Raw genomic sequence first — 26429 nt, 5'->3', positions numbered from 1 at the left:
ATGATACATCTTTTTAATTTCGAGCTCATTATATCAATACCTTTTAGAGCATAAGCAGTCATAATTAGCAGAGGTCTCGGGCGTATCTAGGGTTTTTTCGAGGGAGCATTTTCATTAGTCTCGATTTTTTTCACAGGTCGACCAAATTCGTAATACGACAACTAATGCAAAAACAAAAAATGCATGAAAAGACAACTCGCTGCGAGCTTGCCAACAGAGGGGCTGGACAAAATTATTTTTGGCGATAAATTGTGGTGAGCCGTATTGTTTTGATAAACTTACTAAATAGTAATGATTATGATATATGAAGGCTCTCAATGGACAGACTTTACAGCAAGCTACTTGTACGAGATACCACACTTCAAACTATCTCAGAAGTATCCGTTGATTGCGGATTCCCTTTCCGGATTTCAATATTGTTTCCCTGCCCGGAGGAAAAATAGACACGTCTACAATTTCGCGCCATCTTTTGTTCAATACGATTTATTGTATGTTTCATGGGCGGAAAGAAAACGACCTTGATGACGGCGATCAGCCATCTACTGCACCATCTGAAGATATTGCGCATCAGTTCTGACTGTATATTTAGAGGCTTATCACATTCAATTGACAAAAGAGAGCACTTAAAGAGAGACATCGTGCATCTTAACAACTTTCCATCTAACTCTATGAAAAGTATTCAAGAAAAAAATTCTACACTTCTGAAATAGATCGTGCTGGTCATTTGGAAGAAATCGAGTGTGCTGGTGTTTGCTATTGTCACTCTGCTGCCCACTAAAACGGAAACCTTGAGCCGCCGGTGCTTCCTCAACCATCACATTTCTGAAGCTTTTGTTTGCTTCTTCTCTTAGTGAGAAGGTTCGATGCTAGTACCTTTCTAGGTACCACTAGTGAGCTCTTTCCATTGATTTGAATTGATTTTATTATCGTTTGTTTTCAATCCTTTATTTTTTTTCCTAGCCGTAAAATAATTATTAATTACAGCCTATTACAGTGTATTGTCAACGAAATGAGAAAAGCGCGCTACAGGACAATGTATCATCAGAAACGCTAACTATTACAGCGCCTCCTCTAAATGAACATTTACAAGACCAAACTGCTATTGAAAAGAGACAAAAAAGTTCTATGGCAGCCTGCTAGAAAGTATCCTGGAAGGAGACTAGTTCTCGATACTGGTCCAAAATGCAGCAGCCAAATACCAATGAACGATCACTCCTCAATTTTTCCAGCGTGAAATCAACAAACAAGGCCAATGATTCTCCAAATTTTGCGACGATCTTCAACGATTACGCTTCTGGAAAACAAGAAAAGCGTAAAGATAAGGAGGAGCACAAGCACGCCAGAGTTCTGAAGACATTACTGTTGCCCGCGTAAAGTTCTTCAATATGATGAAAACTAACCATAACTTAGAAAACGCTTGGACGAAAGAAGGACTTTTTTAATACAAAAGGAAACAAGATCGAACTCATTCAAAGCTTGCATTTATGCGCTACTTGTCAATGCAATATCTTCAGTAAAACATTGTGAAGATTTAGAAGCAGCTGTAGAGTCTTGAGTCACCATTAAGAATAACACTAACAGAAACTTGGTTAAAAAAGGAAAATGCGTACTCTATTGCTATAGATGTACTTGCCCGTGATTTTGATTGTCTCGAAACCACGGGCTCGAGGAGGGTGTGTTCAGTTGCAATGTAATACGGAAGTCAAAACTATACGAAGTTAGACGGAGTTTTATCATGCTATGCTTATCTTCTAAACTGAAAATTTAACTGAATCATATCAAAATATCAAAGTTGTCGCTAACTTTGGTTCGACAACAAAATGTCATCAGAAAACAACTATCCACAGCTGTTATCTAACAAAAATTAAGAACTTAATAAGCAAAAAAAATAGGTTGAATCGTAACTTGTCATCACAGCACAAAAAATCGCTAAATTTGAGCAACACAGGTCAGGAACAAAGTTCTCTATATCTGGTCACAACCAGATATAGAGGTTTCAAAGAGTCAATAAATGATTAAACTCATGAAATGAATTGTTGACCGAAGTCAATTCTAACGACTCTTCAACGTATTAAAAGGATCATAACAAAAGCAACGCCAATCGGCAAGATAAATAACTAAATGATGTTTTGGAGAATCATTAGAACTGATTGCAGATAACTTCAACAGCTTTTTTGTAAATGTAGCAGACACGCTTTGTTCAACTACACCAAACACCGACTTAAAACTGAGTTTATCTGAACCGTTTCACTCTGTAAACTTGAACATGAAAAACAAATCCATAGGTGAAGATAAAATCATTTAAAAACTATCGAGTCATGCTGAGATACAACAACTACCAGAGTAAACCAAAAACTGCAAATGATTCAATGAAACAAGGTGCTAGACCTTCAGAGCTCTCAAAAGCCAATGTTCTACCGATGCATAGAGAAAGTTCAAAGTTAGACATCAAAAACTATTGATATCAGAGTTGATAACTGTTTCTTGCTTTTGAGAGCTGTCTTTTGCTTTTGAGGACTCTGAAGGGTAAGCAGCTTGTTTCATTGAGTTGTCAGCCAGTAAACTTTCGAAAGAGCGATGTTTAACAGATTTTACAATTACCTCGAAAAACCTCTGTTCATAAATAGGAAACATTTCAATTATAGAAATCAACACGATTCAATTGATGGCATTGCGAAGCTAACTGGAAAAAAATCGAATCAAACAGTTAACTCTACTATTTTCCTCGCTTTGAAAAAACATTTGACACTTGATGAAGAAGCTTCCACTTCCGTACTCCGGAATTACAAAATTATGACTGAATACAAAATATTTAATCAAATCGCATAAAAAACCTGCAAATAAATGGTGTTTGTTCTAGCTTTCAACTCTAGCACCGCAAGGTTTAACTTTAGGACCATTATTGTTTCTCATTTCTATAAATCATCTAAAAGAAGAGGAAAAAAATCAGAAACTTTTTCGTTCGCTGACGGTAGTCCCCTTATTTGTCTCGATGATTATCAAGAAATACTAAACAGTGACTTCAATGCTGTGGCCAATCGCCTTCTAAAGAACGTAAAAACTCTAAATATGAAACAATTTAATAAATATAACGAAGGGAAACGCTTCTAACAACACTAAAAAACTGCAAAAATCAGACCTTTTGTCCCGTCTTGGGTTAGGTTCATAGTATTATCAATCAAAAATCATATCCCTCATCCATAATGGGACTTTGTGTACGGATGTAAAACTTTCAATGCATTGCAGCCAATCTTGATATTGCAGGAAAAAATTGTTAGACTTATCTGTTTTTCGTAATTCCCACGACAGTTTTTGAGATGTCTGTCTCAGGGAAAATTTTAACAGTAAATTAATTGTTTATAGATGAATAATCAAAACTTGTTTTCCAATTTTTGTACGGTTATCATTCCGATTTTTTTTGAAATTTTAATTTTGATGATCATAACAGAACAATAAGGTTTGGTTCAAAAAAAATAAAACAAGAATAAAAACAAAAACACGTTTTTCACTACCTGTTCCAGGGCTATAGAAAATTTTTTATGATTTATTCTCCACGAAATTGATTAGATTCTGATCAATTTAAAGTCATGAAATGTATAGCAAGTAAATAACTATGCTCAGAGAAGGAAATCTCTTCACATTATGGGAAACTTTTATCTAAAACAGTTTCCTACGGAGGTCACAAAATGTTTTTTTTTGCAATTCTAAAGACTTATCAACTGTAATTCAATATAGACAAAATTCCTCTTGATTTTTTCCGATTACCCTACAATCATAGACGCAGTAAATCTCCTTCGACTATACGTATCTCCTCCCCCTATCGCTTATAATCTGTTTATCTGTGCATAGCCGAGTCTAATTGATGTGTCTGTCGCGCCAGTTGGACTGATTTATAACAACTGTGATAGTTCATTATAATACAGCACTCTAGATCTATAGAAAATTAGCTTGAATGTTGAAATTTAACAATCTAACTGTCAAAAAGACGGTATGATGCCAGAAATTTAGTTTCGCTTAATCTAACTTATGCCTTATTGATGTTCAGAACTCCTAGGGCACTATTCGGCGACCGAATGATCAATTTAGTGTCCCCTCTGGTGTTGATTTGTAAACGTGTTGAATTTGGATGAAGTATGTCTAGATCGAATCAGAATTTATTTCTTTCTCTTTTGATGGGTAGGACTATGTACGAAATTTAGAGCCGGCTATCGCTGCGTAGCGAGCTCACCGGCGACCTCAAACCAAAACTCTAAGGTTTCCAAATAATTTTAAAACCTTGCGAGTTGTATTTTGTTCCGAGTTGTCTGAGAGATAAGGATGGCCAAAAAATAGCATTTTTTAGCACATTACCCCTCAAAGCTAATATATAGTGGTCATAAAAACTGAGGGAAAAGGGGGCGTCTCTAACCCCCCCCCCCTAAAAGATAATATATTCTGAATTGATTTGAATGCTTAAGGTAAAGGGAGGCGGTGTTGTTTTGTTGTCCACAATTAGCACAGATAAGGCCTATGGCATAGGTGTAAACGTTATCCTATATGAAATTTTGCATCAGCAAAATTATCGTGGAAGTTGTTTCAAGGAAGTAAGAGTCACATGGAAGCATTGGCCAGTTGAAGCGCTGCGCAGATTTCAATACACGAAGCTCTGGAGAAATAGTTTTAAGAGGACTAAATCATAGGACCACACACCACCGATCATCTGTTTGACTGCCGGGTACACCCAACCTCACTTACCATCGAGAGCCTATGGAAGAATCCTGATGCTGCCAAACATCTGCAGCTAATCACATAACCCCACGTAACGGGAATTTTTCTCGTTTCTCCCCACTAACAAAAACTGCCTGCTTGAATCGGGCATAGAGTTTCACTCGCTTCTCCGCACACAGAAAAACTTGTCCCTTAAAACGGGTTTCATAACACATCAAAACCTCCCTCTTGAGTGTGCTATACAGAAGGAAGGTGTCGTCACCAGCGCAAGCACGCTGTACCCTTATACGCTGGTTTTGACGCTAGAGACCCTGGTGGAGCTGCCATGATAGATTGAACGAGACAAAACCAACATGACCAGACAGGAACAATATTTCCTTAACTCAATCTCTCAAACATAAATTAGCTCTCTAATTCAATCAGAAGCTGCTACAACAACAACAACAACAACAACAACAACAACAACAACAAAGTAGTCTCGTATCCTAATAGTGAGAAGTGTTATGTCCTGTCTACAAACTTGAAAATTGGATTGAAAAACAAGTCTCAATTCAACTTAAAGATTGAAAGCTTTGAAAAATTGCCACCTACGTTTCAATTTAACAGAAAATTGATAAAAAAGCATATTTGTTATTCAAATTTACCAACTTTCCTAGCCCTATTATTTTGCGAAAACAATCACAGATGATACAACTTTTTAATTTCGAGCTCATTATATCAATATCTTTTAGAGCACAAGCAGTCATAACTAGCAGAGGTCTCGGGCCTATCTAGGGTTTTTTCTAGGGAGCATTTTCAATTAGTCTCGATTTTTTCACAGGTCGACCAAATTTGTAATACGACAACTAATGCAAAAACGAAAATATGCATGAAAAGACAACTCGCTGCGAGCTTGCCAACAGAGTGGCTGGACAAAATTATTTTTGGCGATAAATTGTGGTGAGCCGTATTGTTTTGATAAACTTACTAAATAGTAATGATTATGATATATGAAGGCTCTCAATGGACAGATTTTACAGCAAGCTACTTGTACGAGATACCACACCTTCAAACTATCTCAGAAGTATCTGTTGATTGCGGATTCCCAAGGACGGTTTCGATCCTTTCCGGATTTCAATATTGTTTCCCTGCCCGGAGGAAAAATGGACACGTCTACAATCTCGCGCCATCTTTTGTTCAATACGATTTATTGTATGTTTCATGGGCGGAAAGAAAACGACCTTGATGACGGCGATCAGCCATCTACTGCACCATCTGAAGATATTGCGCATCAGTTCTGACTGTATATTTAGAGGCTTATCACATTCAATTGACAAAAGAGAGCACTTAAAGAGAGACATCGTGCATCTTAACAACTTTCCACCTAACTCTATGAAAAGTATTCAAGAAAAAAATTCTTCACTTCTGAAATAGATCGTGCTGGTCATTTGGAAGAAATCGAGTGTGCTGGTGTTTGCTATTGTCACTCTGCTGCCCACAAAAACGGAAACCTTGAGCCGCCGGTGCTTCCTCAGCCATCACATTTCTGAAGCTTTTGTTTGCTTCTTCTCTTAGTGAGAAGGTTCGACGCTAGTACCTTTCTAGGTACCACTAGTGAGCTCTTTCCATTGATTTGAATTGATTTTATTATCGTTTGTTTTCAGTCCTTTATTTTTTTCCTAGCCGTAAAATAATTATTAATTACAGCCTATTACAGTGTATTGTCAACGAAATGAGAAAAGCGCGCTAAAGGACAATGTATCATCAGAAACGCTAACTCTTACAGCGCCTCCTCTAAATGAACATTTACAAGACCAAACTGCTATTGAAAAGAGACAAAAAATTTCAATGACAGCCTGCTAGAAAGTATCCTGGAAGGAGACCAGTTCTCGAAACTGGTCCAAAATGCAGCAGTCAAATACCAATGAACGATCACTCCTCAATTTTTCCAGCGTGCAATCAACAAACAAGGCCAATGATTCTCCAATTCTTGCGACGATCTTCAACGATTACGCTTCTGGAAAACAAGAAAAGCTAAAAGATAACGAGGAGCACAAGCACGCCAGAGATTTGAAGAGAATACTGTTGCCCGCGCAAAGTTCTTCAATATGATGAAAACTAATCATAACTTAGAAAATGCTTGGACGAAAGAAGGACTTTTCTAATACAAAAGGAAACAAGATCGAACTCATTCAAAGCTTGCATTGATGCGCTACTTGTCAATGCAATATCTTTAGTAAAACATTGTGAAGATTTAGAAGCAGTTATATAGTCTTGAGTCACCATTAAAAATAACACTAACAGAAACTTGGTTAAAAAAGGACTCGAGAAGGGTGTGTTCAGTTGTAATGTAATAATGAAGTCAAAACTATACAGGAATCAGACGGAGTTTTATCATATGAAAATTTCCAGATCATTATCCAGTCGTGATCAAAATTGAAGTAGATAGCATACGATGTCAAAGCAAATCAGTTCTTATAAGGTATAACAGGTTTCTTCATTCGGCAGCTCGAGACCAAAAATACCATTCCGCACTAATGCGTGATTTATAGAAGTCGCAGCCTACAAAAAATTTAACTGAATCATATAAAAATATCAAAGTTGTCGCTAACTTTGGTTCGACAACAAAATGTCACAATCAACAAACAAGGCCAATGATTCTCCAATTCTTGCGACGATCTTCAACGATTACGCTTCTGGAAAACAAGAAAAGCTAAAAGATAACGAGGAGCACAAGCACGCCAGAGATTTGAAGAGAATACTGTTGCCCGCGCAAAGTTCTTCAATATGATGAAAACTAATCATAACTTAGAAAATGCTTGGACGAAAGAAGGACTTTTCTAATACAAAAGGAAACAAGATCGAACTCATTTAAAGCTTGCATTGATGCGCTACTTGTCAATGCAATATCTTTAGTAAAACATTGTGAAGATTTAGAAGCAGTTATATAGTCTTGAGTCACCATTAAAAATAACACTAACAGAAACTTGGTTAAAAAAGGACTCGAGAAGGGTGTGTTCAGTTGCAATGTAATAATGAAGTCAAAACTATACAGGAATCAGACGGAGTTTTATCATATGAAAATTTCCAGATCATTATCCAGTCGTGATCAAATTTGAAGTAGATAGCATACGATGTCAAAGCAAATCAGTTCTTATAAGGTAAATCAGGTTTCTTCATTCGGCAGCTCGAGACCAAAAATACCATTCCGCACTAATGCGTGATTTATAGAAGTCGCAGCCTACAAAAAATTTAACTGAATCATATAAAAATATCAAAGTTGTCGCTAACTTTGGTTCGACAACAAAATGTCATCAGAAAACAACTATCCACAACTGTTATCTAACAAAAATTAAGAACTTAATAAGCAAAAAAAAATAGGTTGAATCGTAACTTGTCATCACAGGACAAAAAATCGCTAAATTTGAGCAACACAGGTCGTGAACAAAGTTCTCTATATCTGGTCAGAACCAGATATAGAGGTTTCAAAGAGTCAATAAATGATTAAACTCATGAAATGAATTGTTGACCGAAGTCAATTCTAACTACTCTTCAACGTATTAAAAGGATCATAACAAAAGCAACGCCAATCGGCAAGATAAATAACTAAATGATGTTTTGGAGAATCATTAGAACTGATTGCAGATAACTTCAACAGCTTTTTTGTAAATGTAGCAGACATGCTTTGTTCAACTACACCAAACACCGACTTAAAACTGAGTTTACCTGAACCGTTTCACTCAGCCACTAACAGCAAAATTGGCTCTGTAAATTTGAACATGAAAAACAAATCCATAGGTGAAGACAAAATCATTAAAAAACTATCGAGTCATGCTGAGATCCAACAACTACCTAAGCAAACCAAAAACTGCAAATGATTCAATGAAACAAGGTGCTAGACCTTCAGAGCTTTCAAAAGCAAATGTTCTACCGATGCATAGAGAAAGTTCAAAGTTAGACATCAAAAACTATTGATATCAGAGTTGATAACTGTTTCTTGCTTTTGAGAGCTGTCTTTTGCTTTTGAGGACTCTGAAGGACAAGCAGCTTGTTTCATTGAGTTGTCAGCCAGTAAACTTTCGAAAGAGCGATGTTTAACAGATTTTACAATTACCTCGAAAAACCTCTGTTCATATATAGGAAACATTTCAATTATAGAAATCAACACGATTCAATTGATGGCATTGCGAAGTTAACTGGAAAAAAATCGAATCAAACAGTTAACTGTACTATTTTCCTCGCTTTGACAAAACATTTGACACTTGATGAAGAAGCTTCCACTTCCGTACTCCGGAATTACAAAATTATGACTGAATACAAAATATTTAATCAAATCGCATAAAAAACCTGCAAATAAATGGTGTTTGTTCTAGCTTTCAACTCTAGCACCGCAAGGTTTAACTTTAGGACCATTATTGTTTCTCATTTCTATAAATCATCTAAAAGAAGAGGAAAAAAATCAGAAACTTTTTCGTTCGCTGACGGTAGTCCCCTTATTTGTCTCGATGATTATCAAGAAATACTAAACAGTGATTTTAATGCTGTGGCCAATCGCCTTCTCAAGAATGTAAAAACTCTTAATATGAAACAATTCAATAAATATAACGAAGGGAAACGCTTCTAACAACACTAAAAAACTGCAAAAATCAGACCTTTTGTCCCGTCTTGGGTTAGGTTCATAGTGTTATCAATCAAAAAAACAGATCCCTCATCCAAAATGGGATTTTGTGTACGGATGTACAACTTTCAATGCATTGCAGCCAATCTTGATATTGCAGGAAAAAATTGTTAGACCTATCTGTTTTTCGTAATTCCCACGACAGTTTTTGAGATGTCTATCTCAGGGAAAAATTTAACAGTAAATTAATTGTTTATAGATGAATAATCAAAACTTGTTTTCCAATTTTTGTACGGTTATCATTCCGATTTTCGATTTTTTTGAAATTTTAATTTTGATGATCATAACAGAACAATAAGATTTGGTTGAAAAAAAAATAAAACAATAAGAATAAAAACAAAAACACGTTTTTCACTACCTGTTCCACGGCTATAGAAAATTTTTTTATGATTTATTCTCCATGAAATTGATTAGATTCTGATCAATTTAAAGTCATGAAATGTATAGCAAGTAAATAACTATGCTCAGAGAAGGAAATCTCTTCACATTATGGGAAACTTTTATCTAAAACAGTTTCCTACGGAGGTCACAAAATGTTTCTTTTTGCAATTCTAAAGACTTATCAACTGTAATTCAATATAGACAAAATTCCTCTTGATTTTTTCCGATTACCCTACAATCATAGACGCAGTAAATCTCCTTCGACTATACGTATCTCCTCCCCCTATCGCTTATAATCTGTTTATCTGTGCATAGCCGAGTCTAATTGATGTGTCTGTCGCGCCAGTTGGACTGATTTATAACAACTGTGATAGTTCATTATAATACAGCACTCTAGATCTATAGAAAATTAGCTTGAATGTTGAAATTTAACAATCTAACTGTCAAAAAGACGGTATGATGCCAGAAATTTAGTTTCGCTTAATCTAACTTATGCCTTATTGATGTTCAGAACTCCTAGGGCACTATTCGGCGACCGAATGATCAATTTAGTGTCCCCTCTGGTGTTGATTTGTAAACGTGTTGAATTTGGATGAAGTATGTCTAGATCGAATCAGAATTTATTTCTTTCTCTTTTGATGGGTAGGACTATGTACGAAATTTAGAGCCGGCTATCGCTGCGTAGCGAGCTCACCGGCGACCTCAAACCAAACCTCTAAGGTTTCCAAATAATTTTAAAACCTTGCGAGTTGTATTTTGTTCCGAGTTGTCTGAGAGATAAGGATGGCCAAAAAATAGCATTTTTTAGCACATTACCCCTCAAAGCTAATATATAGTGGTCATAAAAACTGAGGGAAAAGGGGGCGTCTCTAACCCCCCCCCCCCTAAAAGATAATATATTCTGAATTGATTTGAATGTTTAAGGTAAAGGGAGGCGGTGTTGTTTTGTTGTCCACAATTAGCACAGATAAGGCCTATGGCATAGGTGTAAACGTTATCCTATATGAAATTTTGCATCAGCAAAATTATCGTGGAAGTTGTTTCAAGGAAGTAAGAGTCACATGGAAGCATTGGCCAGTTGAAGCGCTGCGCAGATTTCAATACACGAAGCTCTGGAGAAATAGTTTTAAGAGGACTAGAATTTAAATCTTTTGCGTTAAATGTCTTGAACTCGAAGTCTTCCGAATTCTAAACATTTGATGACGTCAGTAACGTGTATAACCAGCAGCTGATGCATAACTAATTTGCTATACTTAAATTGGTTTTCTAGTGAAATATTTTCCACAGCAATGACATCAGACATTACAAAGAGCTAGCAATTTGGTGGAAAAATCAGACGGTTTAAACTGGAAATTTCATCATCAGCACCAGAAACCTATTTACGGACGAGGTTTTGGAATGCTTCAAAATTCTTCGACCAAGCAAGGTCTAGAAATAAGCCGGTGAACACCGTTCGACAAAAAAACTGTAAAATACGATTGCATTTACCAAGTTTGCTTCGAGGGTGAGAATCCCATTCAAGGTCATCTTGGAGTATTACACTAAGATACTTAATCTACGCAGCCCTGTTTAATTTAATGCTACTGATAGTCAAGCTGTCATTAATTAGAAGAGAATTGGTTGTCCACAAAAAGAAAGCAACAAATTCAGATTGGACGCTACAAGACTAAGCTTGTTAGAGAGCTTTAGGTCATTTGCGAAAAAAATGACGCCGGATCTTTTGAAGATCTTTTCCTAATTGAAAAAACGTTGGCTTTCTTTTCCCAAAACTTTGGCTTTCTTCCAGTGTTTGGAGTGCAAAATTCGTACCTTGGATGAGTGTAGATTTGACTGCATCCAAAATTAGCAGCCCATACTGGAATATCAGATGGACCTGGTGGTTATTTGCATTAAGGCAAAGCATTTCTTACATTCAACGGCAGTGAAGAAAACGAATGAAAATTTATGATTTTGTGAAAGAAAGTATGTCATTATCTGGGTTTCTTTTTTGTCAGAAACAACCTAGTCTTAAAAAATTATACTTTAAGAGATTTGCCATTTAAAAATTATTCGTCACTGTTACTCCGAGAAAGTTTCTTGGAATATAAAAGCTATACGCTGACTGTTTGAATTTTTTGTGCCATTTATGAAGTTCCTTTTGGCGCTTTTTCTTTTTCAATACAGCTATAAACATTTCGACCTCAAAGTTTACACTAGGTTTATCATTGCATATAAAACTTTATTTAGGAGGGGTACATTTTTGGATAGCTTCATGATTATAGAATTGAAAACGATAAACACCTCCTCAGGAGTGTTGTGCTTAAAAAATATTCAGTTGAGCGTTGAAAAAATGTAACTTGATGGGTATACCCACTTGAAACTTGAGGGGTATAAATCTTTGGGCTTCACCGTACAGTCTTCACTACTATATATATTTAAAAAAATGAACATTTTTAAGTCTCTTTTTGTTGTGCGTGATGTTAAAAGAAAACTATTCACATGAGTTGAAAGTAATTGAGTTTGGCTGGAATGACAACAGTTGCACTCGAAAAATGAATAACAGAGAAACCCGAAAAAAAATTAGTAATTTTTTGTTCTATTTGAAAAAAAATTATAATTTTTTAAAACATTTTTGCCAAGGAAGCTTTTAAAATATGTTTTCAATTTAGTATACCAAGTTTTCTTAGCATAATAAAAATAATAATAAACAAGGATTTAGACATAAAGCCATGGGGCTAAAATGCCCCGCGTTGGGAGTTTTAAACTGAGTTTTATAGTTTCTTTGAGTTTACACAGCTATTGCAGCAGTTTATTCTCCATGTGCATGGGACACTTTCCTCATATTTACTGATGAAATATATCCAGAAAACGTTTTTGAGGCTTGATTTGAGTCTTTCGTATTTCATCGCAAACAGGTCTTCTTCTTCCTGAGTCTGTAAAATTTTGTTTGCTAGTATAGGTGTTCTGTGCCAGAAATTGCTTTTCGATTTTTCGTAATGATAATTTTTATGCGCTAAGTTATTTTTCGTTGATCTTCTTGTTGGGGCTGTAGATTCTTTGAACTGAACAAAATGTCTCCAATGGAAGTTGTATTGGTCGTTTATTATTTTATGAAGCAAGAGAATGTCGTGCATTTCGTGGTAGAGAGACAGTGGAAGCAGGTTTAATCTAATCAGTCTGTCTTTATAGTTGATGTTGTTACATGACAGTATCCAACGTGTAGCTTTTCGTTGGACATCTTGAATAATTCTTAATTCACACTTATTTGCTTTCCATATGGGTGAGCCATATGACACAATTGGGGTTACATATCCACAGTAGGAGTTCCGTTTCATTTTTAAGCTCGCTGATTTTGAAATATTTCTTTTAATTAAAAATAAGCAGCCTATTGCTTTTTGGGCTCTTATTTTTGCGTGTGCTGACCAGTTTAGGTTGTTGGTTATTTGTATACCAAGGTCTTTTTCTGAACAGGTTTTTTCAAGTATATGGTCACCGAGATACATGTTTAGGTCAAGTTGGGGGTCTTTGAATATTATATTGTGACATTTTTTCAGATTAAGACTCATGGAATTATGTTGGAGCAGGGAAGGGTTCGTTGCAACAATTTTATAATCGTCTGCGTAACCATAGCACGAGTTGGTGAGTGATGACGGTAAATCGTTGATGAATGTAATGAAGAATACTGGCCCTAACAGTGAGCCTTGAGGTACGCCGCTACTAACTTCAAGATGGATGGATACTGCCGCACCTATTCGTACTTGCTGTTTTCTGTTGGTTAAGTAGTTTGCTAATAGTTTAAGTGCGTTTCCTGATATGCCAAATTTATTGAGTTTATATATGCACAAGTCGTAAGGAACTTTGTCGAAAGCCTTTTCGAAGTCTAAGTATATTGCATGTAGAGACTTGATATTAGGGTTATCAAAGTCATCATAGATTTTGTCGAGGAATTGGAGCATTTGCAGAGTTGTCGATCGTTTAGGACAGAAGCCAAATTGGCTGTCATGGATTTGCGAGAAGATCTTTGGTGAGATTTTAAGGAAGATCAGTTTCTCTAAGACTTTGGATACTGCAGTTAGCAGGCTGATGGGCCTGTAGTTTGTGACCGATTGCTTGTCTCCATTTTTACAAGTTGGGATGATTTGGCTAAGTTTCCAGATCGTTGGAAACGTTGCTTTGTTGGTGATGGTGTTATAAATCAGTTTTAGAGATGAAGTTATGCTATCTGCTATATTGGTTACGACTGTGTTACCGAGTCTATCTGGTCCTCTTGCTTTTTGGAGGTTTAATGTTTTAAGGATGTCGTATATCTCATTTTCAGAGAAATTGAAGCATTTGATTGAGCCAGGTAATTCAGCTATTGGTAAAATGTTTTCATTCTGTTTAATGTTAAAACGCTTACGAAGTAATTGTTTAGAAGATTAGCTTTACCGCGCTCTGTTGATTCGGTTTTTTCATTCCAGTGCATTGTTTTTGGAGTACTTGAGTTTTTTCGTATGCTTTTAAAGTATTTTTGGAGCTTTGAGAAATTTCTGCCCTTGAAAGTTGATTCTTCGAAATTTTTCTGATCTAATTCGGATAAATGATCTACAAGGTTTTTAAGTCTTTCAAGATTGCGGTTATTAGTATGAGTATTTTTAAAGGCTACTTTTTTTGATGCTGTGTTGAGTCTTTTGATAATATTGGAGGTTTCAGGTGTGATCCAAGGTGCTAGGTTCATACGGTGTTCGGTCTGTTTTTTCATGTGTTTTTCTAGTGCTATATATAGCCAGAGGTACCATGAGTTGATTAAGTAGTCAATGTTAGAGTAGCAGTACGGTTGAAATGGGTGTTCCAAAATGTATTTGTTTAAAGTAATCCAATCGACGTTGTTTAATGAGAAGACACCAAAGTCCAGAAAGTCGGATCCGTGTTGTATGGGAGTGGCTTTTTCGTCATTGTGTGTAAGAGATGATATCGTGATTAGAAAAGGGTTGTGGTCTGATAATTCTCTTTCTTGGTGTGAGAAGTGTTTTTTCATATGGTTGTCTATCGTGGTGTTTAAAATAATGTCGGGGTTGTTGCAAAGGACAATATCTAATTGGTCATGAGGGGGTTCGATAAACTGTTGAAAGTTCATATCAGTAAAAGTCTGCAGTACTAATTGTTCGTGTTTTTGGGTTGATTGCAAGGTTTGCCAATGCGTATTAGCGAAGTTGATGTCACCAACCAATAAAATATTTGGGCATTGAAATTCATTTGAGTAGTCAGTTAGCATATTCAATAGTTTGTTGAAGTCATCTGTGGATAGCTTATATTTGCTTTCGTTCGGGGCACTGTAGATAGAGCATAGGATGAGAGGTGTCGGAGTGTTAAGGAGGAGTCCAACGCAGTCCGTAGTGTGTATTTCAAGTTTTGTGAAAGCTAGGGATTGCTTAACAGCAATAAGCACGCCCCCGTGTTTCGATTTTGTTGAGTTGGTAGGTCTATCACATCTAGTTATTATGTGTGCAGGCAGAAAAAGCGCGTTGTCAGGGATATTTTCAGTTAACCAAGTTTCGCTTAAGCAAATAATGTCATAATCGTTCGATAGTATTATATTGCTAAGTTTCATACGTCTATTTATATCCAGTATACTTCGTGTATTGAATGACATAACATTCAGCGATTCTAGTCAGTTGTTATTTCTAATCTGAATTGTGCTGTTTTCCTCCGGTTTAATTGTAACTTTTGTCCAGGTGTCGTCTACTTTTTCATGCAGTTCTAGGTTTCTGATTCGAAGATTTTTGGGGTTTTTACCACTGCTGATGAGATTTCTACGTTCTCTCAGGATGGCGTTTTCCAGTTTCATTTCTTCGACTGAGAGTTCCTTACTTATGAAGACATTTTTGTCATAATTTTTGAGGTCCGGTGTTGATGATAGTATCAAGTCTATTTCTATTGGACAGGTAACTCGTACCAGTATAGTTCTGTGGTTTGCTCGTTCTTCGCTGAACTTTCCCAAACGCTTGAGATCAGTGATATTGCATTCAAGGTTTAAGAATTTCATGATTTTATTTACCTCATCATAGTCATGGTCAAGTCTTTTTCTTCCATCTCTTTCCTTGATCTCGGGGACCCCTCTTATTCTCAATCCTTTGCTCAGGGGTTTGATTGTTTTGCGGCGCTACTTGTGACCAGGTTTTACCCTGTTCTGCTATTGGCAGGCTTTGGATGGGATCTTTAATATTTTCCATTTTTGTCGAGACTTCGGCTACTACTTTACTTAATTTTGAAATTTCTTCTTCAATTTTTTTGATGTTTTCACTTTTGTCATGTGATGCTGTGCTTCTGATTACTTGATCTCTTTTTCCGTTGAACAAACAGGTATTGCATATCAGTAGTGCGTTGTTACCAAGTTCCAGTATTCCATTGAGTGCAACGGTCGAGAGGCCAGTGCAGACAACTTCAAGGTGCATAGAGCAATTACAGGTGATGCAATTGTATATTGGGTCATTTTCGTTTATGGGTTTTTTGCATGCTTTGCAAGGTTTTTTGTCCTTTGACATTCTCAGTTTTATTTATGTTTACGTCCTCTTATCTCTGTGGAAACTGTGTTTGGGGGATGAAGGTTTAGGTAGTGTACTCGAGTCCTCAGGGTGGTACCTGAAGGGCGCCGATTGAGGACTGAAGTATCAGTGTTAGGGTTATGAAAACAGTTGTTTGGGACCTTAAGGGTACTTGATGACTAGCGGGAGAAAACGGTTATATTTATAGACGTGAATTCACAAAGACATCAAATCTGGCGATACCTAAAGGGTATCAATAGAAAATTCAGTCTCTGTGAAAATGATGACACCGACAAATTTTAAGATAGCAACTTTCATCTACACAGAGGCGAAGCGGAGCAAAAAACACATTGCGCTAAAAAATAGTGAATGAAAAAAAACAGAAGTCAGAAAAATTTCTGAAAAATTATGCTTGAAAAAAAATTACTTGAAAAAAAAAAATACTTGAAAAAATAACTTGACAAACGTTGAAAAATAGAGCTACAAAAACTTCATATTTGCATAAGATTAAGTTCACAAACAGCCCTTAAAAAGTGGAAATCATTTACAGAGCGGCAACAAAGGCGACTAACTTTGAGTCGAAACCTGTTGAGCCGAGAAAAAAATTTGTGTCATAAAAAATTTCATTTAACTTTAAAAAATGAACACTTTAATTGCAAAATGATAACTAATATTATTAAGCAAGTGTAAGTCACACAACTTTTCTGAGTTATATACTTAAATAGCAAATATTTAAATTAATGGTCTTAATTAAATTAATTTTATGACCTATCCAAACTGAAACACAATCCCAAATGGATATACTTTGCCCTCAAAATTACGCAATATAAATTCACTAAAATTATATAACATAAGGTTCGATCGGAGGTTTCTAACGTGAACATACTTTTAAACGATTACCAAAACTTCAAACCGGCTTTTCTCAACACTGGGACAATTTTTCAATGAAAACAAAAATCATTAAAACACCCGAATACAAAGTTCCTCCCCATTTTGAATGGTCGGAATAAAAAGTATTGATTCGCAATGTAACGCAAGAAAATTCCAATTGTGAACCTTGATTTCGTGAAATGTTCTTTGTGGACAACAGGGCTATAATGCACAACCTTCGGCACGAAATAACGAGCATATTTGTCCGCGCAATATCCTTTGTTCACAAGTCCTGCTTTGTTCGCAGCTGCAATTTCTGCCAGCAATTTACCCTGAGACATTTTCGAGAACCATTCATTACATTTCTGAAAGAAGTCAGAAATAACAGCCTTGTCGAATACGTTAAAAAAACTAAATTACAAAAGGGGCCCTACCGTTTAGTTACGGTAAGTGCACAAGCTGAACAGGGACATGCGCTCTAGAAATTAATCGGCAAAAATTTGCGAATACATCAAATCAATTTTAAAGCATCCAGAGAACTGTCAGTTCTCTCCTCGATTATAGCACTGATGGATGTAATTTTAAGTTTGTTGTACTCCCTGAGGCAGAGGATTGCACTCCTCAGAAGTGCAAATTTATTTAGGTTCTTACAAAGTTTATTGTGTCTGAGTATGATTTGTTCCGTTTTTCGCTTAAATTCTCTGCTAGTTTCTGGACGGTTTTTGTAGAGCCTGGTGCTTTTCCTGTACACGCAAAAATTGGTCGAACAAAGCTGCTGTGTCCCACATCTTGAATTGTTTCTTGGTATTTCAATGTTTTGAGACTCTCAAGATAATTGATGACCTCAGATATACTCTTAGGACAGGATTTAGCATGGGCGTTGAGAGCTTTTACATCGAAAAAGGTTCGACTGAATCGGCCTCCTCGAAGTCCTTTGCCTTGATGTCAAGTCAAGCGTCATTTTCAGTATTGGTTGTTTTGTAGTGAAAGCTTTCGCCTTCCAACGATTGCAGCTTCGGCTCTATTTGAAACATCACGCAAATGACTCTGAGGCGGAGGTGACAAAGCAGGGCAAAGGCGCGGAGGTGTTGGCTGGGGACCTCCAGCCGGAGCCGAACGACCAATAAGTGCTAAGATATTGTTGGGGCTGTTTTTTCTTTGCTGTGCTGAGTGCCACATGAGTTTAAGTGCTCGTGGCCTGCAAAGAGATTACCGAAATTTTGCTGCCACCACCACTCCTGTGATTGGTCCTGAAAAAAAAACTCATTTGGAAACTTGTGTTAGATTATTTAAAACGTTTTTTTAAACCTTATAGCATTTTCCTGAGAACTAAATTTCTGAAAACTGTCTCGATAATGACATTATACCAGATTTAATACGGTTTCGCGTGTTTGATAACGGTGTTTTTCGGATCAAGCGGTGCACAGTTTTAAACCGAGACTCTTGAGATCTGAGAAAAGCCAGGCAAATGCGGATAGGGCCAAGGCATCGGGTAATCTAGCAAAAGCAAGGGAATATTGGTGTATTAATGAGAAGTGGTGAACTTCGCTATTATTCTGTCTAAACATGCAAGCAAGGTGTAATGTCAATAGCCTGATAAGCCGACACAAGAGAAAGCTTTAACAATTTTCGGAATTACAGGATATACCATTGAAAAACTTGGATGAAAGGTCAATTAAAATTTTAGTCGAATTGATTATACCGCTCTGTGTGCGGGAAGTTTTATGTTTTGTATCAAAATATCCGGTATGAGACGAACTCAATGAAAATCATTTCTTTGCGGACATTGATAGTTTTTTGTCCGAACTGAAGTTAAATAGATTACCAGGAGATAATTTATTTGAGATTGAAGCAGCTGCAAAGAGATATGCCAACAATGTGAAACAGACCCCTTCTGACAAAGGTGTTGAAAAAGCCAGAAAGTATTTGAAGGACAACGGTCTTCTGGCAGTGCCGTTTGATAAGAGTGTGGGTATTGTGTAAAGAAAAAGGAGACATTTGAAAAGAAACTGAAAAATTTATTACAGGCAGAACAATTTAGTGAGAGGAAGAATCTGACACACAGCGTGATTATAAACAATGAAAAAGATATAAGCAAAAATTAACTGGTCATGAAAAAGAAGGACGAGATTAGCGAAGCACTGTATACTAGTTTGAGATCAATGGGGCGCGGCTCCATGGATTAGCAAATGTACACAAATAAGGCAGACGACTTCGACCGTCCTTTCTTTACTTGGTAGCTCATATGACAACCTATAAAACACTGGCGGAGAACTTTGATGAAATTGAGGGGGCAAACCTAAAAACCAACACTCAAATGTCCGGTGAAATCTTGGAGAAAACTGAATTGGATTCTGATGATAGTATAATCTCTGTAAAGAGTTTGTACACTAATTTCCCGCTCAAGGAAGCGGTTGAAATAGCCCCGAAGAGATTATATGAGCGAGTGAACCCTTAGGAAACATCTTGAAAAATCAGCTGAATTTGGCAGTGAGTAAGATAGACTTGAAATGCAATGGTTTGTACAAAAAGGCGTTTTAGCAATGAGCGCCTCCCTTGCAGTAATACTCGCCAAATTGTGGCTCAAAGAATACGAACCGGCATTAACGACAGAAGTACCAAAATGGACTGTTCTAAATGAGGGTAACAAGGAAGTCTGCCCTGGATGTCAGAAAAAAGTGACCTATAGGACTAAAGGGGTAGAATGCGAAGCTTAATTGAATTGGTACTACTTAGGGTGCGGTAACATATTGGAAGCCGAATACGCAGACATCGCTGAAACAGTATGGTATTGCATGACTTGCAAAAAACAACAGGAAGCAGATTGGACTGTGAATGGTGTTAAAATCTTCTAAGATATGTGGACGACATAGTTAGAACTGTCAGGGGCGGTCCTGGGGTAGTTCATGAGGCTGCCAATAAGTTGCATGCAAACTTGCAGTTCACAATAGAAGAACTTGATAGTAACGGAAATTTGGCCTTTTTGGACTTAAATGTCCAAATGGATGCAGGAAAAATGATCACATGTGGTTGATACCGAAAACCCACTGATACCGGCACCATTCTAAATTTCAGTTGTTGTGCACTTTTGCAGTACAAAAAAACGTTATTCAAGGAACGGTTCATAGGGTTTTCAGAAGTACCTCAACATGGGAAAATTTTGACCAGGCATTGGAAAAAATCGGAAACAATGAATTGAAAATCAATATCCGAAAAATTGGTCGGAGAGGGTAGTGTTTGAAACTCTTAACAAGATCATTGAGGGAAAGAAAAATTTAGAGGTGAAGGCATCAGAAAGAAGAAAAGATAAATGGTTGAAAGACTCACCACATTTTTTACAAAGCATTATCGAGGCAATCCATCTTAGTTGTTAGCTGCAAAGGTTCGGCTAATATCCGGACACTAAAACTTTTTTAACAAGAAAGTTGAAAACATGCTTGCCATCCCTCATTTTTTCTTTTGCTCGTGAACTGAGATCCAAAGTGGTGTATAAGCTTACATGTAGTGGCTGTAACTCAACCAATGCCGGCCGGACAGTCCAAAATTTAACCACGAGGGTCGATGAACACCGCAAAAGGGGAACCCCCATTTGAGCAACACTTGTTAGAATGTAATGAGGAGGTAAGCGGTACTGCTGACACTCATAAGCTACTGCCACTAGAGGCTTTGCATATTTGGAAGGAGAGGACGAGGATCAACACACGCGATGAATTCAGGAGCCGAGAATTCACACTGAAATTATAGTCTTTGTAAAATATGGCTAAATGTTTGATTGTCATTAGGTTTTTTTTATTGTAACGTTTTGATCCCGCAATCCATTTTTCTCAACATATTTTCAACTTATCCCTGAAAAGTTCGAAATTGATGAACAATTACCCCCAAAAAAACCAACTTCTGGCTTTTCCTCTATTTTGCTATCATCTAATATTATACTGAACTTGGAATTTTGGTTTCTGCTTTGATGTTTTTGCTGAATCTTATCAATTCAAAATTCTTTGTGTGGAAATTTAGAGAGTATTTTGTGAAGTACAGAGACAAATTCTGACAGTCTATTTGCGATAATTTTAGAGAAATTTTGATGTCATAATCATCACAAAATAGTAATGTATCATCTGCATATTGTACAACTTTGCTAGACTCAGTTAAATTCATTTACTTATAGGTTTAAAATTGGGGTCCCAAAATTGTACTTTGAGTTACGTCTTGGTCAGTTGCGATCCAATTGGATTCATTTTTATTTACTACATTTTTATGCTGTCTATTGATTATAAAGCTATGAATCGCTTCAATTGCTTAGTTACAAATCAGACAATTTGTTCTTTGAATGATCGTGGTTGATAGTTTTTGATAACCTAAGAAAAACACAGCAAAATTTTTATTGATTTGCGGAACATATTTTTTGATTTGCGTCCACTGGTTTGCGGAAGAATTCAGTGCAATAAAAGATGATGTCTATTGTTGAAAAAGAAGTTCCAAAACCAAATTGGGTTTAGCTGAGCAGTTCATTCGAGAAGAAGTATTCATTGGTTTGTTTGTATAGCAATTTCACAAATTGTTCTGCTTTTTCTTGGTCATCTTTTTACGCATATTGGTGTAACAATCGCTCTCTTGAGTTTAGTTGGAAATAAATTGTGCTCAAAAAGTTCACTTATAAAAAATGTAGGGTGTGGATATAATTCATTGCACCCATCTTTCAGAGCCAGGCTGGAAGATCAAAAGGTCCAGTTGGTGTACTTGCGTTTGAAAATATTATTTTTTTTAGATTCATTTTCACTCACAAACCGAAAACAAAATTTTTGTTTGCGTTCTTTTTTTGTCCTCGTGTTTTTGATGGTTGAATCAAATATTTTATTATTTTTTTCCTCAATAAACATCCGAGTTTAGAAAACTAGTAATTCAACAAAATCCAATAAAATTCAAAATAAGCCATTTAGAAGTTGTTTTTTATTGCTTCACAAAATGAACTGTTCAGCAATGTAAATTTATTTGCTGATTTTTTCGAGTTTGTTGTGTCATTTATCATAATCCGTTTCTGTCGCTCAGTTGTTTTAGGATTAAATACTTTCGGTATGGAACTATCGTCTTTCAGGTTGACTTTTGGTTTGTCAGTACGAATGTGTAGACTGGTTTGAGTGATGCGCATCTTTTCGGGCAGCTTACTATTTTGGAATTTAGAATGTGGAACAATTTTCAGCGTTATTTTGCCTGTAGAGAGACTCCCAATCAATTCATGTTTGGGCAGTTTTGAATTCTCTTTCTGAATGTTTCAATCTATCGTAGATTTTGCGCTGTAACGGCACAGTTTTATCAACTATCTTTATATCAGATATCAAAATTGTAGCTAAGTGATCAGTCATAAATGTTAGGGTAAAACTTAAAACTTTGTTCTTCAGTACGGTTGAGTTCAAATCTGTGATAATCTGGTCAATCAGGGTTTTTGAATGAGTTGGTGTTGATTTATTGACAAATTCTAATTAATAGGGCGTCAAAATTGTATCCAAAGATTTTTTACTTCAGTATGTGAATAGTTAAGGTTGTAGTCGCCCAAGAGAACAATATTTGAACTATAAGATTGTGCGAAGTCAGCTGACAGAGCAAGTTCATCGGCAATTTTTGTTTTGTTAGGTTTATTTGGATTATTGGAAATATCTAATAGTGTTATTCTTTCATTTTTGTTCTGCGATGTTTTAATTTCTTCCCAGATACTTTTGATAAATAAGTTTAGATCTGTGCGTAATTTAGGTAGTAAGGTTTTAGGAATGAGTATTATGACGACCCCTCCTTTTGTTTTCTCGCTTGCGACAGCGGATCTATCACATTGAAAGGAGACAAAATTATCACTATTTAGTGTTCAAAAGTTGTTATCATTAGAGTCGTTAAACCCTGACTCAGAGAACCCATAAACTGAGTTTAATCCACATGTAATTTCTAGTTTGTTTTAAAACTTGATCTTTTTTGCTTATACTCCTGCAGTTTAGGTGTAAAAATTTCATGTTGTTTTGTAGTTGTTTAGTTTCTCCAATATGTCCTTAAATTGAACAATTGCCCCTGGATTTGAGTTCACGTCGCCGCATTATAAAGAAAAAACGACAATAAAATTAATAATACGAGAAGTATCAACAATAGTAAGAATAAATTTACAAATAAAGTTTTTAAAGGTACAATGCGCTGGAGAAGCAGTATAGTGATAATATTGGTGAGCTTGAGAGGCACCCAATCTGACCTAATTGAAAAAAAATTGGCCAGCCATGGATATTTATTTTTTTCGAATTTTTTCATTTCTCAAAAATTAATTATTTCGATGCAATCGATGAACACAAGCACAAAGAAGCTAGTTAAGAGGTTGATTGTGAACATTGACAGTTTTAAAAACTGCAAAAAAAACACCAGACTTATACCAAATTCTTCTCATCTTGCTTCAGCGATAGTAACTCCGCATAAAATCATACGAGGGGTTTGGAGGCATAGCAAGGATTTCGAAACTACTGCGTGACTGTGGATAAAGATGAAACAGATTCACAGAATTGTTTTGATTCTGACTGTTGAAGTTTTGTACGTTTTTTGGGCGGGATAGATTGTTAGAATATCGGCATATGAAAGATCTGAGGCAGTTGCTTAAAAAAGGACACCGTGCTTGTCCTTTGAGTGAATATTGTCCACACAGAGAAAGCTCCAGTTATTGCTTCTTATCCTTGTATTTAGTTTCAGCACTTGATAACCAAATTTAGAGCCGTATGTACAATTGATATATTCATTATAGAAGTCCATGTTTTTGTTTTACTCTACGTTACCCAAAAATGGTGATATACTGTTCAGGTAATTTTAGCTTGGATATTTAGTTGTGACTTTCAGATTTTCCTCTGTGCTAATGCCCCTATCTGAATGTATTATCGTGTCGTTGAGCATAGTTTCTGTTCTGATTCTAGCTATGATACTAGAACCCAAAATTAAATTTTTAGTAACTTCGGGAATTCTGATGGGCTATAACTCACGTATAACCGGGGCCCTGGTAATGAAGTTTTGGGTGCTTGATTCCTGAATTTGTCTTGAAGATTCACTCGCACTTCCCTCTGTTTGGTTGATGATGGTAATTATTATTGAATAATCCTCCTTCGGGTCGTTCAAGTCCGCTTAAATTTTGTATAGAGCATTTTTAATTGTTTTGTTCAACTCGACAAAACTAATTTCAGGCTAGGCATAATTATGGCTAGAATAGTTTAAAAAGTCAATCAGAAGTACTTATCCACTGGAGAAAGCCGAGTTAGATTGTAATTAGTAATCAGGAGTTCGTAATCAGAAACTATCAGAATGCGTGTAGATCAAGTAAGTTTTTGGAAACCAAGTAGTTTATATTTCAGAAATGTTGGATAATTATATGAATTAACTTTCAATTTATTTTTTCTTTTTCTTATAAATATGGTAGTTTTTAAAATTTTCGAAGATTTGAGTTGAATTACTTTAGGCATAGGATAATTTGGTAGAGATAACAAGGCAAAAAAATTTGGCAGCGTTACAAGGTAAGTAGTCTGCATTAATCAGAATGAGTGTAGACCAGACAAATTTTCGGAGTTCAAGAAAATGTTTAATTCGGTCTTCATCGGTTATATGGTTTTATTTAGTAATACTAGGAAGTAGCTGCTGTGTTAGGTTTTTCTCAATTTCATCCTTTTTCTTAAATGCTTCCGGAGTTCTTCTGGTTGAAAAACTTAGTTTATTTTGAGCTCTTTTTATGTAGCAGTAGTATGCTTTTTGTGGTGATGTTTTAGCTATTTTGGAATGCTTTTTGTCAGTGTAGTTGTCGATTCAAATTTGCTTTCCCTGTATTTATCGCATGCTGATGGTTGTCCTGTAATCGATAACCAAAAGGACTCTGAAACTGTCTATTATTGTAATGCCTGTGCCTACGAAAACCTTTCTCCAGACAGTTTTTCTTCACATTGAATTGAAAAATGGAAAGCTTCTTTTTGCAGCCGAAAGTTTTTTCATGCACATCCTGCAGCCATTCAGTCTTCCGAGTACCACTTTTGCGTGACATTTGGGTTTTGCAGGAGCTCGAATTGCGGGATTGCCCCTATACCGTACATAGCCAATGCGAGGGATTACTTTACGTTGTGTCTTCAGTAGACATCGAAACCGTGATTTTGACATGTATATCTGAAAGATCTTTATATGGGGTGACCAGCGCATGTTTTAGTACATTACAAAGGGTTTTCTTTCTCTTTTGAGCGAGTTGAAAACATTATCTATACCAATAAGTAGTATGGCGTATGTTTCCAGTTTCTCAAACTCGTTTCTCAAGCTGTGGATAGCATTTTTGATTCCACAATTCCGTCCTATGCAGAGTTTTTTTCCGAGACTTTTACTTTTAAGGTCTGATTTTATACATTGGGTGTTTTTTTTCGCCAATTGATTGTCTCAGAACCTCGCCTATACCGATGCGCCTTAACCTGGATTATTGTCCACAGGACAAGATGAGACGAGTTGAACGCCATTAGGTTTTCATAAGGAGAACTTTATTTGCTATTTTTTAGAATAGCTTTGCAATTGTTTTGCAAAGCTCAATTGTTGCCTGCTCAATTGAAGTAACTTAATTTTGTTTTCCGTTCGCATGCATCTAGACCTGAGGGACCGCGACATTTCTGTGCTTTCAGGGTTGATTTTTGAACTGTCCTGGCGTTTATTTGTTCCAACATATGTGGTATGACATTGTGTCTTCACTGACTTCAGTAATATAGTTAGTGTTCGCTGCTTTAGCTTTGGGGTGTTGTTATTTAAGGATTCTAAGGACCTTTTTTCCTTCAATGATTATTATTAGGGGATGTGTTCCTTTTCTTTTCTTGTCTGAAAGGCAGCGATTGGCAGCAGATTTTTTGCCTATAATCCTTAGCTTATCCAGTTGTTTAACTTCATCTCTACTTTGCTCTTTGTTACTTTACCTTGCTCTTCTTCTGTTCTGGTTATCTAATTTGGAGAGCTTTCGCTTTAGTGAAAATTTTGTCTAGTAGGCCTTGCTTCCATAAAATTATGCGGCGGCTCAAATATTTAGAATTGGATCCGGTTCAATCTGATTTAGTTTTGGGGAGCAGCAGATGTGAAAAAATCACTACGCCTTGCGACGTTAGAATTTGGTGTTTCTTCTATTAATGATAACAGCTGCTTGTTCAGTATTTCTATGAATTGAAAACCGTGCTTCTTAGAAATATAGGATTAGCCCAACACCTGCTTTTTGGGAATAGAACAAGGGTTGAGTATAATTTAAATTGAAAACTCGAATTATGTATAGAGGCTTTAGTTTTTTTTACTAGTAGCTG

General features: G+C 36.3%; 1 protein-coding gene across 1 annotated transcript in view; it reads right to left on the bottom strand.

Annotated features, from left to right (window-relative positions):
- LOC134852796 (uncharacterized) overlaps positions 1–26429 on the bottom strand; it is a 46858-nt gene that overhangs the window by 15728 nt on the left and 4701 nt on the right. The window contains exon 2 of the mRNA XM_063868580.1: positions 17305–17485. Coding sequence (XP_063724650.1) covers positions 17305–17459 — 155 coding nt within the window. The 5' untranslated portion in view covers positions 17460–17485. The remainder of the gene's footprint in view (positions 1–17304; positions 17486–26429) is intronic.

Source organism: Symsagittifera roscoffensis, chromosome 8, assembly GCF_963678635.1.
Source record: "Symsagittifera roscoffensis chromosome 8, txSymRosc1.1, whole genome shotgun sequence".
Taxonomy (NCBI): Eukaryota; Metazoa; Xenacoelomorpha; order Acoela; family Convolutidae; genus Symsagittifera; species Symsagittifera roscoffensis.
Note: the sequence above shows the minus strand (reverse complement) of the source record. Positions and strands in the feature narration are given on the sequence as shown.